The sequence below is a fragment of the Heterocephalus glaber genome, unplaced genomic scaffold, assembly GCF_053883595.1.
Source record: "Heterocephalus glaber isolate CG9 unplaced genomic scaffold, H.glaber_assembly_v1.0 deba00001600, whole genome shotgun sequence".
NCBI lineage: Eukaryota > Metazoa > Chordata > Mammalia > Rodentia > Bathyergidae > Heterocephalus > Heterocephalus glaber.
Genome location: NW_028258372.1, coordinates 19,726,831 through 19,743,406, shown reverse-complemented (window position 1 = coordinate 19,743,406; position 16,576 = coordinate 19,726,831). Strand labels below are relative to the sequence as shown.

Sequence of the window (16,576 nt, the reverse complement as noted above, 5' to 3'; positions counted from 1 at the left end):
AGCACAAGGTCCATCCTGAGTTTGATCCCCAGTACCCCCCCAAAAAAAGAAAAGAAAAGTATTTGGCACATAGTAAGCACCCAAATAAAGTACTATACATAAAGCTCTAAAAATTAAAGATTAAGGTATTCATATAACCAGTACTTCACTGCCATTGCCAGGAGCATATAGCTATTTGGAACTACATAAACCCCAGGTTGTTGTTCCCTTTAGAAATCTAGTAAGTTCTGTGCCCTTATTGAAGCATACATGCAGAGAGAAACTCTAAATTACAAGGTGTTACTGGGCACAGCAAAGCTGAGGGCAGAAAATGACAAGTTTGAGGCCAACCTAAGCAACTTAAACCCTGTCTCAAAAATAAAGTGAAAAAAGGCTTGAGAATGTAGCTGAGTGGTAGACCACTTGCCTAGCAGGAGAAAGCCCAGGGTTCCATCCCTAGTGCAACAAAAACAAAAAAAGAACAAAGTATTGAGGCATATTAAGAAAAATATTGGTCTTCCAAGGCTGTCTTCTGGGCCACTCATCACCAAGGGAAAAAATACTAGAATTTTTTTATAATTGTTTTTATTTCATCCATTAAAAATGTTTATTTTCATATTATAATATTCACAACAAATTAATTTATTATTTCAGTACTTCATATTTTTAATATTAGAAAAACATTTCAGGGGTAGATGCTCAGAAATTTTTTAATAAGAATAGTACACCATCTACAATTAGCCACCCCACTTTTGTATGTCACATGCTTCTGTTTCCAAAATAGCAATCTGGGGACTGGGGATGTAGCTCAGTGGCACGGCGCCTGCCTCACAAGCACAAGGTACTGAGTTCAATCCCTGGTACAAAAAAGAACCAAAATAGCCAACCATGGTGGTGCACGCCTGTGATCCCAGCACTCAGGAGGCAGAGGCAGGAGAATCACTGAGTTCGAAGCCAGTCTAGACTACATAGTGAGACCCTGTCTCAAAAAAATAAAAAAATAAAAAAATAAACAAAATAGCAATCTGACCACTATGAAACATAGTTATAAATTCCATTATTATGTGAACAAAATGACTTAAGAATGAACTAAAATATCTCACGCCTTAAGCATTAATATTTACTAAATACCATCTTTCTTGCCCTCTTTCTAGAAAATTTTAAGGCAAAATGTGTATTAAGGATTTTAAGAAGATCCCTTATAAAGATTTTCCCCATTTCCAAGGTGTTATCATGTTTACTTCCTGCTGTGTTCTATATCTTCAATTTTTTTCTTTAAATAGTGGTTAGGGGAGCATAACTAGCTAAATTTTTTGAAACAACACAACTCTTTGAAAGTTTTTTTGATAAATTATGCACCAAGTATTAAAGTCCTTATGATTCATTAATATTTATTCTCTTATAAAATGTACACTAAACAGTTAAATATAGCCAGGCATGGTGGCTTATGCCAGTAATCCCAGCTACTCCAGAATCCGAGACAGGAGGATCACAAGTTCAGGGCCAGCCTGGGCAACTTACCATGACCCTATCTCAAAATAAAAAGGGCTGAGGACATAGCTCATTGCCACTGGGTTCAATCACTAGTGCTATGTAAAATAAATTAGGGCCGCGGATTTAGCTCAGTGGTTTCAGCACCTGTCTCGCAACTGCAAGGTCCTGAGTTCGATCCCCGGTACCAAAAAAATAATAAAAATAAAATTAAATAAATAAGAATTTTAATTTTTTTTTTTTTTTTTTTTTAGATCAAACCACTAGATCATCTAGTCAATGTCCAGAATCAATTCGGAGATTACCCCAAAGTAAGTAAAGCCATGCTTTACAGACGTACCTATGATCATGGTCAAATTTTGTTTATTTTTTTTTCTGGAACCGGGAATCAAACTCAGGACCTTTCACTTGTAAGGCAGATGCTACACCACTGAGCTACATCCCCAGCCCTATTTGTTCTTATTTTTAAAGATTTTCTTTTACAATTTAATATAAATGAAAAAGACATGTAGCGAGTGATTGAAAAAAAAAAATCTCTTCCAGTATCTTTCTACTTCTTGATTATGCTTCTTGAGTTACTCTTTATACTCAAACCTGATTTTGAAATTTAAAAAATGACAATAAAAGTCTACAGCTTTCTATAATTTGTTGAATGTGCTTGCTTGCAATATAAATATGTTGATTTGCTTTTTGATTGATTGATATAGTAGTTTGAATCTTAGAAAATTTTCATGATATAATGTTAAAATATGGCACTAAGAATATTACAATGTAGTATACTAAAATGCTAACGGTGATTGTTCAGGACAGTAGACTCAGTGGCATTTTTCTTTTTATTATTTTCTGTGTTGTGCAGGTTATCTACAATGGATATGTTTCTTAAGAGTATATAAACTTTTTTTTCTTTTTTCCATTTTTAAATCAAGACCCAGAATTTAAGTTACATATTAATCAGCTGAAAATACCCTTGTACATAAAATCTTCAAGAATTTTTTTCCTGCTACATCACTTTTTAAAAGTAAAAGACTAAAGAAAAAGCCTTTGGAAATCTTTTATGATCACTATGTTCATAGAATTCTATTTTATATGATTTTTAATTTTAGTTTTTAGCAGATTCTAGGCTAGTGACTCTAAACAAATACAATAAAAATGAATAAACTGCTGAAACATTAAAAGAAAACCTTTTGTGGAAAATTACTCTTTATGTAAATATTTATCCTATTTTGCTCCAAATCTTTGACCTTTGGAAACTCTTAAATGTATCTGCCTAAGGGCCAAGGATTTAGCTCAGTGGCACCATGCCTGCCTCACAAGCAGAAGGTCCTGAGTTGATCCCCGGTATTCCCTCGCCAAAAAAAGTATCTGCCTGTATAAATGATGCTAAAGAATATATTTAAAAGCATATGTAGGGCCGGAGATTTAGCTCTGTGGTTCTGTTGCCTGCCTCGCAAGCACAAGGACCCAAGTTCGATCCCCAGTACCAAAAACAAAACAAAACAAAAAGGGCCAGGGATTTAGCTCAGTGGTTCTGGCACCTGCTTTGAAAGCTGAGGACCCAAGTTCAATCCCCAGTACCAAAAAAAAAAAAAAAACAGAAAAAGCATATGTCTAGTTTTTTTTAAGTATGTTGTTAATATAGGCTGAAAGCAAATCTATAATATATATCTATCTTATTTACTGTGTATTTCCAAACTTAATATTCTACACATAGTAGGTTCTTAACAGATACAGTATTCATAAATTTTTAAGTCATACATTCTTGGAATAGTACATGTTTTACAGCTAGCATGTATTGCTTTTCTATTCAGAAAAGGTGAAATTGTGAATAAATTTACCTAGATACTTGTACCAGTTGATAGAAATAACTTGTTTCTTGAGGGCAGATTTTGAAATTTACCTTATTATAATTATTTATATTGTCATTTTGTAATGATCCCATAGTATCATTTTATAATTAAATATCACTTCAAAATTTGAATTAGTATTTTACTTCATAAGTATTTTGCATTGCCCACAAATTTGCACATGTAATACATACCATACTGCATGGTATTATATATGGTTATGGGTTTAGTCCCATTTCTTTCAGATATGTAATCTCAGGAAAATTATCAATTTCAGTTTTCCCCTTTTATAAAATATAGATAATAACATCTACCATATAAGGTATAAGAATTAAGTGAAATTATACTTAATACTTGGTAAATATTGAGTACATTTAGCTTTTTTTTTCTCCTAGTGCTGAGGATCAAACCCAGGTCATAACACATGCTAGGCAAGCACTCTGCCACTGAACTGCATCCCCAGCCCGTAGCCATTATTTTGGTGGTTATGATTTTAAAACTGACTTCATGTTATTATCCAGTCTGTGAACATTTTTGAAGTTTAGAAAAGGGAAAAATATATTTATTGTGTATTTTTTATTCTGATCAGAGAAAGATTTGATTTTGTTTATAGTACTCATAGGAAACAACCAAAATATCTATGCAGCATCTTTTTTTGTTTTAATTTCCAAGTATTCTGTAACCCTATTCTTGTTTTCTGTTTGAGGTCAAGACTCCACAGCTCATAACAAGCAATCTTCAGTGCTGAGTAAGTGGTCAATAGTCTTTTCTTTTTCAGTCACTTATATCGAACCTTGCTTTATTCTGCCAACAAAAATCTAGTAAGATTTTAAGTCATTTTTCTCTCTTCACTTTTTAATCTACCAATCATTGGTACTATACAGGATAATTACACTGTGATGTGGAAATGTATTCAGGGCTATTTTACCGTAAAGAATTTCCTCCTCCAAGAATAAATGGTTAACTTTTTTTTTTTTTTTTTTGGTACTGGGGATCAAACTCAGGACCTTGTGCTTGCGAGGCAGGTGGCGGAACCACTGAGCTAACTTCCCAGTCCAACTTTTCAATTGAATAACATCAAAACCTTGTGATGTGTTTTTGAACTCAGTCATTCACATAGACCAAAGGACTTTACATAGTTTTGTCTGTAAGGTCATAATGCAGTAATGGTGAGCCTTTTAGAGCTTTCAGTAATACAAACAGCCCACTGTAGTATGCGTGCCACAGTTTCACCACCACTGTCATAATGTGCTTTAATACCTGTTTTGCTGTGAGAAGTAGTTCATCTTCACTGATATGATCCGTTAAAATTCTTTTACTCCGCAAGCTATTATCTTCATTGTTTTCCTTTCCTACTTTATTTTTTCCTTTCTGATAGATTTGTCATTTCTGATAGATTTGTGAAATGATGTTTCGATATATGAATTTGTTTCAGGCTCAGGATATCAAAAAAACCCTCAGGAATGGTTTGAACACCAAATAAGAATGAGAACTAGAATGCAAAGTAAGTAAATTTGTTTGCTGTGTTTTGCTTGGCTACCTAATGTACAAAAACTATTCAGTTGTTCATATAAGCATTTGAGTTGTTTGTGATTTCACCAGTAAAGGGCAGCTGTGATAACTAGTTCAATAATTTCCATTTGCTTGGACTAGGATCAGATTAACTGGGTATAGGGCATAGATAGTGGTATAAGAAAACTGGTGGGTGATAGGTCTGGGCTTGATAAGCTGTCCAGTTCTAGCACTACCCATAAGCATATATGCTAATACTGGTTTTTTGACAATCCCTGGATTTTAGTTAGCAGATTTTTTAATAACACTTGAAGCAGCTTTACGTGCCCATTGTTTTATGTAATAAGAGCTAGGATGCACAAATTGTGTTTTCCTGTTCAGATTTAAGATGTATTAAGTGTCAGAATTTAAGAAATACAAATAAATTGATGAAATTTTACTTTGAACTCATTGCCTGTTAATGTGTCCACATTAAACCTTGAGTAGGGCCGGGGATTTAGCTCAGTGGTTCCGGTGCCTGCCTCGCAAGCGCAGTACCAAAAAAAAAAACAACCTTGAGTGTATTAAATGCATATGCACGCACAGACACATTCTCTGCCTCAAGTACCTTTATTCTTTATCCCATTTTTACTCATCTAACTATAGTAGGTCTCAAGGTCTTCAGGTTCTTCTTACTTTTATTTAGATAATATAAAAATCTCTATCATGTGTCTCTTATTTATGGAATGATTAATTCTGGAACTGGACAAGATAACTTCTCTGGGTTTTTTTTTCCCATGAGTAAAGTAGTAATGATCACAATTCTTTTTTTTTTTTTGGTACCGAGGATCGAACTCTGCTTCTTGCGCTTGCGCAGCAGGCTGCGAAACTGCTGAGCTAAATCTCTGGCCCTACAATTCATTTTTACTCAGCAGTGAGGTTTTCTTCCACATAGTGTGTTCTTCAGCTATCCAAAACTGAAATAACCTTTATCCCTTGCCTTGTTGGCTGCCATTTTTTACTGTTATATGTGCTTAGTATGAAGACCATTTCCTCTCATAATCTGCTCTTTCTGACCCGTTACAGTTAGGAAACCTAATCATTAATTATTCACCTTATTAGAATTATATTTATGACAAGAATCAGAGATGAAAATTAGGGCCGGGGATTTAGCTTAGTGGTTCTGCCGCCTGCCTCACATGCTCAAGGTCCTGAGTTCAATCCCTGGTACCAAAAAAAAATAATAATGAAGATGAACATTAAACTAACTTATTTCCTCTAATAAGACAGTGTGTATCAGAAGAGAAAATAATTGAATATCTGATTGAAACTCAGAAATAGTTCTTTTTTTTTTGCTTAAACTCTTTTATTGGTATATTTTAGGTATATAATACATTTACATTTATCATTGGATCCTCGTACCAGCACATGATGTATCTTGGTTCTTATTTTTTCCCCATTACCTGTGTGCCCTTCCCTATTTACATAGACTTTGTTTCTGTTTTTTTCTTTTCTCATAATTTTTCCTTTCTCTTCTTTCCTTTCCCCTTCCCCTCCCACTTCCCGTACCCCTTTGGACCTTTTCTTCCTATTTCAAATTATCAATTATTCGTTTTAATCCTTATTTACACTTTCAGTTTCTCACACTAGAGAAACTATTTGGTATTTACACATGTGTGTCCTATTTATTTCGCTTAAAGTGTATGGCCTCAATATGCATCCATTTAGCTATAAATGTCTCTAGTTTCTCATTCTTTTTTTTTTTTTTGGTACCGGGGATCAAACTCGGGTCCTTGCGCTTGCAAGGCAGGCTGCAGAACCACTGAGCTAAATCCCCGGCCCTTAGTTTCTCGTTCTTTATGGCTGAGTAGTACTCCATTTTATAAAAAAAAACACATCTTTGTCTAGTTGCCAGTTGATGGGCACTTGGGCTGTTTCCAAGCTTTAGCTATTACAAACTGTGCCGCTATAAACATGGGTGCCCATGTATCGCTGTGGTATGATTCTTTTAATTCTTTTGGGAAGATCCCCAGCAGGGGACTAGCTGGGTCAAATGGGACCGCTAGTCCTAGTTCTTTGAGGTATCTCCATACTGATTTCCACAGTGGTTGCACCAGTCTACACTCCCACCAGCAATGGAGAAGGGTTCCTTTCTCCCCACACCCCCGCCAGCATTTGTGATTGGATGATTTCTTGATAGCAGCCATTCTTTGTGGGGTGAGGTGGAATCTCTGTTGTTTTCATCTACATCTCTCGAATGACCAGTGATGTTGAACATTTTTTCATATATTTGCTGCATTTTCTTCTTTGTCTGAGAAATGTCTGTTCATTTCAGATGCCCATTTTTGAATTGGGTCTTTGAATTTGGGGGGGTCTGATTTTTTTCAGCTCTTTATATATTCTAAATAGTAGTCCTTTGTCTGAGGTACAGCTTAAGAGGCTATCTTTCCTCCAATGAGGGTGGTTGGCTCCTTTGTCAAGGATGAGGTGGCTGAGTATGTCTGGAGTTGTTTCTGCATCTTCTAATCTAGTCCACTGATCCTTGGGTCTGTGTCTTTGCCAGTACCATGCTGTTTTTATCACAGCTTTGTAGTATAGTTTCAAGTTGGGAATTGTGATACCCCCAGCCATGTCTCTGTTGCTTAGAATTGCTTTTGCTATTCTAGGTCTCTTCTGGTTCCAAATGAATTTTTGGATTGTTTTCTCTAGTTCTGTGAAGTATATTGTTGGAATTTCAGTCAGCTTTGCATTAAATCTATATAGTAGTTTTGGAAGTATGGCCATTTTAGAAGTAGTTCTTTTTAATTAGTAAATTGATAGCTAATTTTATAATCATATCTGTTTACATTCCAACTTTGTCTTTAGTATGTTATGGCTTTAATACTTGTAACTACCACATCTAAGTACTATATTGAGCTTTGAGAGTTATGTAGAAGCAACATAAAGAAATATACATGTAACAGAAGTTTTAGGCTTTTAACCACAATCAAAACTTTAAGGTAGAGCAATGAAAAGGAAGAAAATGCTTTCAATGGAATTGGAAGAATGCAGTGATTTTCTAATGGCTTTATCATGGATTTCTCTTCCAATGCAAGGTCATTTTAAAATTTTTTATAATTCCAAATTTCATACCTCATTCTCTTTATTTGGTTTGGTTTGGTTTAGTTTAGTTTTGGTTTTTTGGGCCAGGGATTTAGCTCAGTGGTTCTGCCACCTGCCTCGCAGGCACAAAGTCCTAAGTTTGATCCCCAGTACAAAAAACAAAAAAAATTATATATTAATTTTGATTTTTTGAGACAGGATCTCACTATGTAGTTCAGGCTGTCCTTGAACTTACTGTGTAGTCCATGGTGGCCTTGAACTGGCAGCAATCCTCCAACCTCAGCCTCCCAAGTGCTGGGATTACAGGCATGTGCCACCACACCCAGCTACATCATTCTCTTAATTACACATTTCTGCCTGCTTTAGTTAGTGAGAAAAAAGGGTTTTTGTGTGTTTTTTTGGTACCGGGAATTGAACTCAGGACCTTGCGCTTGTGAGGCAGGTGGCAGAACCATTGAGCTAAATCCCCGGCCCAAAAAGGCATTTTTAAATTTGGGTATTCAAGAACCTTTGGATTCTTATTATCACCCCATCATCACACCAGTTCCCCAGGTAAAACAGTCCCAGTTCAGGTTTCTGAGTACATCCTAACCTTTTGGGAAATAGGGAACCACTGTCTTTACTTTGTCCCATTTGCCAGATGATAAAACAGTAAGAATAGGGTCAGGGATGTAGCTCAGAGGCCCCGCGCCTGCCTTGCAAGTGCAAGGTCCTGAGTTTGATCCCTGGTACTGAAAAAAAAAAAGTTATGCTCTAAAACAGTAAGAATGTGGAAGGATGTGTCTGTAGAGAGATAAGATCATTAATACATGCTTTGGAACCTGTTCTAAAGTTGACGTGTAGTAAAGAAGATAGAGTTTGGAGTTAAAGCACCCGGGTTTCCAGACTTAACTCACTTGCTGATTGAAAGAGCTCTGTAAAGTCACTTAACCTTTGTGAACCCTAATTTTCTTACTTTAGGGACAATAATGTTTGTGACTAGGTTATTATAATGAGCTTCTATATGTAAACACTTTTTTAAAGTCAATATATAACTTTAAATGATTGTTAACAGCATATTGTGTAAAAGTCAATAACTTTAGAAGATTCATGCCTTCTACTCTTTACTAATGGAGTGATTATTGCTGCATTCTTTAGAAAAGCTTCAGCTTTATCTTTTAAGATTTCTTTCAGAATTTTTGTTACTGTCTCTAATGATATTAATAAGAGACCTAGCTTTTACGTTTTAGATCACCAGTGTATATATACCATGCAGAGTTTGTGTTTGTGTTCTAGGAATTATATAACTGTTATGTATAGTACATAATTAATAATTATTCATTAACATAGGCACTTCACAGCATTTTCATATGTTGTATCTCATTTGATCTTTGCAAACATAGTAACAAAATAAACATCTGATGTGTTTGGGGTTTTTTGATTGGTGTTTTGTTTTGGTAATACAATTAATAACTTTAATACCCTTAGAAACCTCTAAAATATAAGGTTTTCTCAGCTAAATTAATAATTGAAAAATAATATGCCTCTTAGATTTAGGGTTGATGTCATTTTGTTTTGAGTTTTCTTGTCATAGAGTCAAAAATGAGGCTATTTCTGTGTCTTAGCAATGCTAATTTTATTCCTGTTAGCCCAGTGTTTCTCATATGAATACTGTTACTAAACACCAGGAAGATCAGTTAAATATACAAAAGTTATAAAACTCCAGGCAAGTGATAGATGGCAGTAGTGGCTAGTGCAGGTCCTAACAATGAGGTAACTCAGCATTTTTATCCCCTGAACCCTGGCCTTTTTCCTCCATTTGTTCTTTCTTGTGTGTCAAAACCTGCTGCCATGCTAAGAAAGATGGAGAGGAAAAAGGGAAAGGCTGGGTAGTTTTAAATATTTTCTAAAATAATGATGAAAGTAGAGCTTTGGTGAAGTTATGAAAAAATTATTTTTAAACTCTACTGTTTAATCACAAACCTAAAACAGAATTTTGTCTGTTAACAGAAATGATGGAAGGTTTTTAAATAAATGTTTTTGAAATACTACTAATGTTTGAAATTGTCTGAAGCCCCAGAGGAAATGTTGAGTCAGTTTGAGGTACAATTGTGAGGATTAATATTGAGTTTGATATTGAAACATCTTATCCAGATCGATTAGAAATTAATAGTCCAAATTTTGTCCTTTTTTCCCTCTTTACAGCATCTTCACCAGTCAAGAGTTCAAAATATGGCCGTTTTTCAGATGGTATATGTTTCCTTTTATTATGGTGTGCTTATTTTCTTTGTCCACTTTATCCAGAGATTTACCAATCCTATTGAATAATCATGGGTCAAATCCTTCAAGGCTTTCTCTCAAAACTTAAGTATTATTTACTTTCTAATAGATCATTACACACTCTGAATAACTATAAAAAAATATATCTTGTGTCTCAAGGAGCTTTCAGCATAATGGGCACCCAAATATTCTTTTTCTTCTGCTTCTGACTAACCTCTGCTGTCTTTTCTGTTGGTGGAATTTGTATCTCTCTACTGGAAATAAATGTTCAAATTATGAAACATAAGTTGATAGTCTTTTTTAATTATTTGATCATTAGGTGACAGCATTCAGATGTCAGAGCTTGGAAACCAGTCTCCATCACTCTCCAGCCAACGTAAGTTTGTTCAGTTTTTATTAAGTGAGTCTCTTAACATTTGTGGTCCATAAATGTTTTAAAATATCTTTTGACAGCAGTATGACTTCTGAGTCATATATTAAGCATTTCAGAGGAGAAACTACGTACAGGTGATCGAACTCGAACAACCTTGCACTTGTGAGGCAGGCTCCGGAACCACTGAGCTAAATCCCTGGCCCAGCAGTGAAATTCTTTATGGACAAACTATATAAAACCACATCTAGTTTTCCCTTTTACTTTATTGTCCATAAGACCAAAATTAAAGATAAAAGTTAATCACACCAGTATTTGAACTAGATTGGAACTTACCTTGTATATAGCTTAGGGGCAAGTTTCTTTTATTCTGTAAGCTTGTTTATTATCCTGAGCGAGTACTAATAAAATAAATTAACAATGATTCTCAAATTTTGGTCTCAATGCTCCTTTTCACTAGTAAATTAACTCCAAAGAGCTTTTTTATTATTATTCAAATTAACTTTTAAACCTGATACACAAAGGCATTAAAATTATACATTTTTGGGGGATACCATGTATTATTTCAATACATCTATATGTATTGAGTAATGTTTAGATCAGATTAAACATTTATCTCCTCAAATGTATATCATTTCTTTATGGTGAAAAAAAGTTTAAGATTCTTCTAACTTTTTGAAATACATAGCAAAAAATGCAGTACAGCATCACTATCTTTTTTTTAATCATTATCTTTTTCGGTACCACAGATCGAACTCAGGTCCTTGCACTTACAAGGCAGGCAAGGTGCCACTGAGCTAAATCCCCGGCCCCATTATCACTATCTTTAGGTGCCCTACTGTGCAATAGCATACTAGAAGTCTTACTCCTACCCTTAACATACTACCCATTATCAACCTTTTTCCACTCTTCTGTTACACCTGCTCTCCCAGCCTCTGACAACCATCATTTTACTCTCGATTTCCATGAAGTCAACTTTTTCAGATTCCACATATGAGCGAGATCATACACTAACTACTTGTTTTTATGTGCTTAGCCTATTTCACTTAATATAGTGATCTCCAGTTCTAACCATGTTATTGGAAATAATAGAATTTCTTTGTTTTTATTGTTGAATAGTATTCCATTGTGTATATGTTCCACTTATCCATTATAGCATTTAGGCTTTTTTCTGCTTTTTTGACCATTATGAATAGTGCTACAATAAACATGGGAAAGTAGATGTCTCTTTGACATACTGATTCCATTTCCTTTGGATATATATCCAGCTGTGGGATTGCTGGACCATCTGGTAGTTTTGTTTAAAATTTTTGGAACCTTTTTTAAAATGAATTATACTTGTCCATTCATATTTATGTAGAAGCTAGAGAAATTCTTAAGATACTTATAAATTTATTTTAAAGTAAATCTAGTAAAATGTAATATTACTTCATTTTTAATGCCTAGCTTAATAACATTCACTTGGACTCTCACATCTGCATCTGCATTCAGTCTGTTACAATGTGTGGTTTTGATTAAAATACCTGTAGATACCTCACAGATAACACTGTGAGAATTGCTGCTCTAAATGTTCTCTAGTACAATTATTAGGCTAAAGCAGTCAATAAATAATAGATATAAAAATGTTATTGCTACTGTCATTAACTGATAAGCACAATGATACATGAGAGCTGGCCGGGGATGTAGCTCAGTGGTACCGCACCTTCCTGGCAAGTGCAAAGTCTTGAGTTCAATCCCCAGTACTGGAAAAAGAAAAATTGTTTTTTATTTTTTATTTTTATTTTTTTTTGGTACTGGGGATCAAACTTGGGACCTTGCACTTGTGAGGCAAGTGACAGAACCCCTGAGCTAAATCCTTGGCCCAAAAAATTTTTTAAAAATGGTATATGAGAAAGTGTATATAAACTGATAAGCAGTATGAAGGGTGGTTAAAAAATACAGTGAATATTTGAGGAAAGCTTTTTTAATTTATTAAAGTAAAAGACACATTGTCATTAATCTCTCTCAAACTATTCCCCCTCACTTTAAACACACTTAATCCCATTGTTCTTTCCTCTCTCAGGAGCAGTTCTGGAAGTCCTCTTTTATGAGTGTTATCAGTTGTACTGATGTTCTGAATTGATTCAAAAACTTTACCTTTCATGTTCATTTTCAGTTTGGGAAAGAGCCAGAAGTTAAAGGATGTCAGATCAGGCGAATAAGGTGGATGAGGATACACGATAATGTTTTTATGACCCTGCCTTTCCTTTGGATGGCACTCAGCAGCAGCAGTCACTCAGTTTTTAATCATACTTCATAAAGACACAAGAAAGAACTTGGAGAACTGCTTCAGAAGTGACAAGAACAATGGGATAGATGTGTTCAAAGCAAGGGAGAGTATTTTGAGAGGAATTCAACAGCAATGTGTTTTTACTGTAATAAAATATTTTTAATTTAAACATTCATATATTTTGATCACCCCTTGTATATAAATTGTAAATTGATAGAATTATTACCAATAATAATTAGGATTTGAATTCAAAAGTAAATTTTACCAATGCTAATTTGGATGCACATTAAGATAGATAGGCATCAGTGCAGTTAATCTAAAGGGGCAGATGGCTGTTGTAGTATTGGATGAAATGTAGTTATACAGCATCGTTTTCTTTATCTTTTTATATATGTCAGAAATATTCTACCTTAGATAATTACCCATGTGAACGGCTAAGTTTCTAAATTTAAAAATATTTATAAAGTACCTTTTAATACTTTTTATCTCCCTACTGTTAAAAGTGCTAATAATCATTCTGCATTATAAATAGTTATTTCTGAGTGTTTATGCCATTTCATGTTTTAAATTCTACATTTTCCTCAAAGACCTTTTATTGCTTTCACATTTAAGAGATACTCATATTTATACATGTAACTTGAATCCCATGATTTGAGATTTGAAAACGTGATAAATGATTTTATTCTCCCAAGAAAGAGAATTAGCTTCCTTAGAATCAGCTTCCTTCTTTAGGCCCTTTTTCTTTTACCTGTTTATAAAGTTTAACACTAATTTTTAAAGTTCATTTGCTGTAGAATTTAAGAAAATGATTATATCTGTCATTTCTTTTTTTCTGAACAGAAGTAGCTGAACAGCCACGTAATGAATATTTTTTCAAGAAGAAATGGTTCTTGTGCCTACTTGTTGTGATAAGTGTTCTTGTCCTTTGGAATTTTTCTTTTATTCATATGCCTGGGGTAGAAACTACTGCTGTTCAAATGTTCCAGAACCAGATGAAACAACTTAGAAATAAGTACCAAGGTCAAGATGAGAAGCTGTGGGAAAGAAGCCTAATGTTCCTTCAGAAACATCTTAATAGCTCCCATCCTCGCCCTCAGCCTGCTATCTTGCTGCTCACTGCTGCCCAAGATGCAGAAGAAGCACTTAAGTGTCTGAGTGAACAAATTGCTGATGCCTATTCTTCCTTTCGGAGTGTCCGTGCCATTCGGATTGATGGGACAGGCAAAGCTGCTCAAGACAGTGATGTTGTCAAACTGGAGGTAGATCAGGAATTGAGCAATGGTTTCACAAATGGCCAGAATGCAGCTGTGGTGCACCGCCTTGAATCACTGCCTGCAGGCTCTACTTTAATCTTTTATAAATACTGTGATCATGAAAATGCAGCCTTCAAAGATGTAGCTTTAGTTTTGACCGTCCTATTGGAGGAGAAAACCCTTGGAACCAGTCTAGGCCTAAAGGAAATTGAAGAAAAAGTGAGAGATTTCCTCAAAGTTAAGTTCACCAGCTCTAGCACCCCCAGCTCCTATAATCATATGGACCCAGACAAACTGAATGGGCTTTGGAGCCGTATTTCTCACTTAGTCCTGCCTGTACAGCCTGAAAATGCTCTGAAAAGGGGCATCTGCTTGTGAGGGGTGAAAGAAGGAAAAATCATGTCTCAGATCTAAGAAATTTTCAGACTTTTTTTACCAGAGACAGAATTCAAAGCACTTTTTGAACGAACTGTTTCTTTTTCAAAGAAGTTAAGTTCTTATATAAACATGGAACATCTAAGTCATTTATTCAACCTAATTATTTGTGACTTCAGAGAATTATTTCTCTGTTTCTGGTGAGAGCTATGTTGAGTATTTAGAGGAGTGCAAATTGTATGCATTCCCATCAAGAATCTGTTTTGATTCTGGGCAGAATCATTGCTGTAGCATGAACAGTTTGAAGGATTAGGCGCCTTTCGTATGAATAAGCCTTGTTTTTAAACTTAACTTAGATTTTTAAGTTTGTTGAGTTAATAAGGCAGCTCTTTAATTGTAACCATGGGTTTGCCCATTATGTTTCTGCTGACAACATTTAGTCCTGAGTTCCTTAGTCAGCTTCTGCTTAGGAACAAAAGTAAGGAAAGATCATCTGCATATGTGTTTAGATTTTTTTCCCTTTAGTTTTGGAGAGTGGAGAGGAGGAGGAAAGGGAAGAGAGGAATTATAGAATGGATAAAGAAGGAAATGGAAGAGTAAAAAAAATTCTTCAATATGAAATATTATAATAAGCCACTAAGAGGTAGGTTAGTGAAACATCTAAACCCTTATCTTGATGAATTCTATTGGAATTTTTTTGTATTTAATATTTTTTTCCTCCTCTAGGAAATTCTTGGTTGTCCCAAGAATTTTTAGTCTGTATATTAGAATGCTTCATATAATTGCTCATTTGACTTTTAAGGGTAAATTCAGAGCAGTTCATTTTGTGAAAATCTGAAGTTTTTGTTTTAAATTAAGAAATAACAGTTTCAGAAATTGGTAAGCCATTTGTTAACCTGCTATTCTGAGCTATTATTGATTTAATTTCTGCTTTTCCACTTGTTGCAGTCTAAGTCTTTTAATGATACTCCATAACAAATGTAAAGATTTACTATGCATGTGATAAATTTGTGTTCAACAAGCCAGAAAAGATAGTGAACTTTACCACATATAAAGAATGTTAAATGTATAACTGGAGTTTTCTCATCTTTCAATTGCTTTTTTTTTTTCTTTAAATATAATTCTAGATCTACTTTGAGGTTTGTTTTTTTTTTAATTGTCCAAAAGCTATTAAGTGAAAATGCTGTTTTTAGAGTACTAGAGCCAGACACCAGCTTCATTTACCCTTTGAGGGCCTCACAACTTGTAATAAGTGTGGTCTGATTTCTTTCCACTAGAATTACCAGCATTCATAAATGTATACCCCTTTATTATAATTTATTCCTAATAATCAGAAGACAGATGATTTGATTTATAAAGGAGTATAAAACAAAATTTTGAGAATTATTTTATAGAGAAACATGTTTTTATAAAATGTTTCAGTCAACCAAATAATTTTAAAGTAATATGTTACTTATCTTTCAGGAAAAATAATTGTAGCTGCTGATATGTAAAAGCTATTTTAGTAATTTAAATAAATTTACTTTCTTGGTTTGTACTGTGTTATAAACTTAATGACTTATAAACCTTTTTTTAAATTAATCTCAGTGTTTTCTTCATACATGAAGCATTTCAATGACTTTGGCTTGGAGAAACAAAGCCCAAAGAACTGGAACCATTCACAAGTACTATACCTATACATTGATTGGAAATGGAATAGGCATTATTTCTTATTTTATCCAGGGATTTTGAATTATTATTCACATAGAATTACTTTAGGTATTCCTGAATTAACAAAAGAATCTCTTATAGCAGAGCTTCTTAAGCTTTTATCACTTCCCTAACAAGCCTTTTTTAGATTTTTTTTCCTATTGCCCTTCCTCGTAAAATTTTAATATCACATATGTACTGGGTATCGGTTTATAGCCTGTACATACCTATTATCTTTACCCCACCACTACCACCACCACCATGGACCAGTTTTCACTTTCACTGAGAATTCATCCTCAAGAGCATCTATATTTTAGGTAAATGCTGCCTAAAACTATTTTCTATTAAAGTCATTATAATCTTTTCAGAAGGGAAAATTTAGTGAGAAATCAGCCTAAAAAGAGGAACTAGGATCTCCAGAAATTGAGCACATTGTAACTTTGGGTGACAGCAG

The 16,576-nt window shown here is 34.4% G+C and overlaps 1 protein-coding gene across 2 annotated transcripts in view; it reads left to right on the top strand.

The window, feature by feature from the left end:
• Tor1aip1 (torsin 1A interacting protein 1) overlaps window positions 1–15,970 on the top strand; it is a 29,721-nt gene extending 13,751 nt beyond the window's left edge. Inside the window, exons 7-12 of one of the 2 annotated variants that reach the window (XM_013075391.3) lie at window positions 1,725–1,781; window positions 4,021–4,062; window positions 4,750–4,818; window positions 10,092–10,136; window positions 10,486–10,542; window positions 13,646–15,970. In XM_013075391.3, coding sequence (XP_012930845.1) covers window positions 1,725–1,781; window positions 4,021–4,062; window positions 4,750–4,818; window positions 10,092–10,136; window positions 10,486–10,542; window positions 13,646–14,436 — 1,061 coding nt within the window. In that variant the 3' untranslated portion in view covers window positions 14,437–15,970. The remainder of the gene's footprint in view (window positions 1–1,724; window positions 1,782–4,020; window positions 4,063–4,749; window positions 4,819–10,091; window positions 10,137–10,485; window positions 10,543–13,645) is intronic. The other variant, XM_013075394.3, reaches the window with a different exon arrangement.
• The last annotated feature ends 606 nt before the right edge of the window (window positions 15,971–16,576 follow it).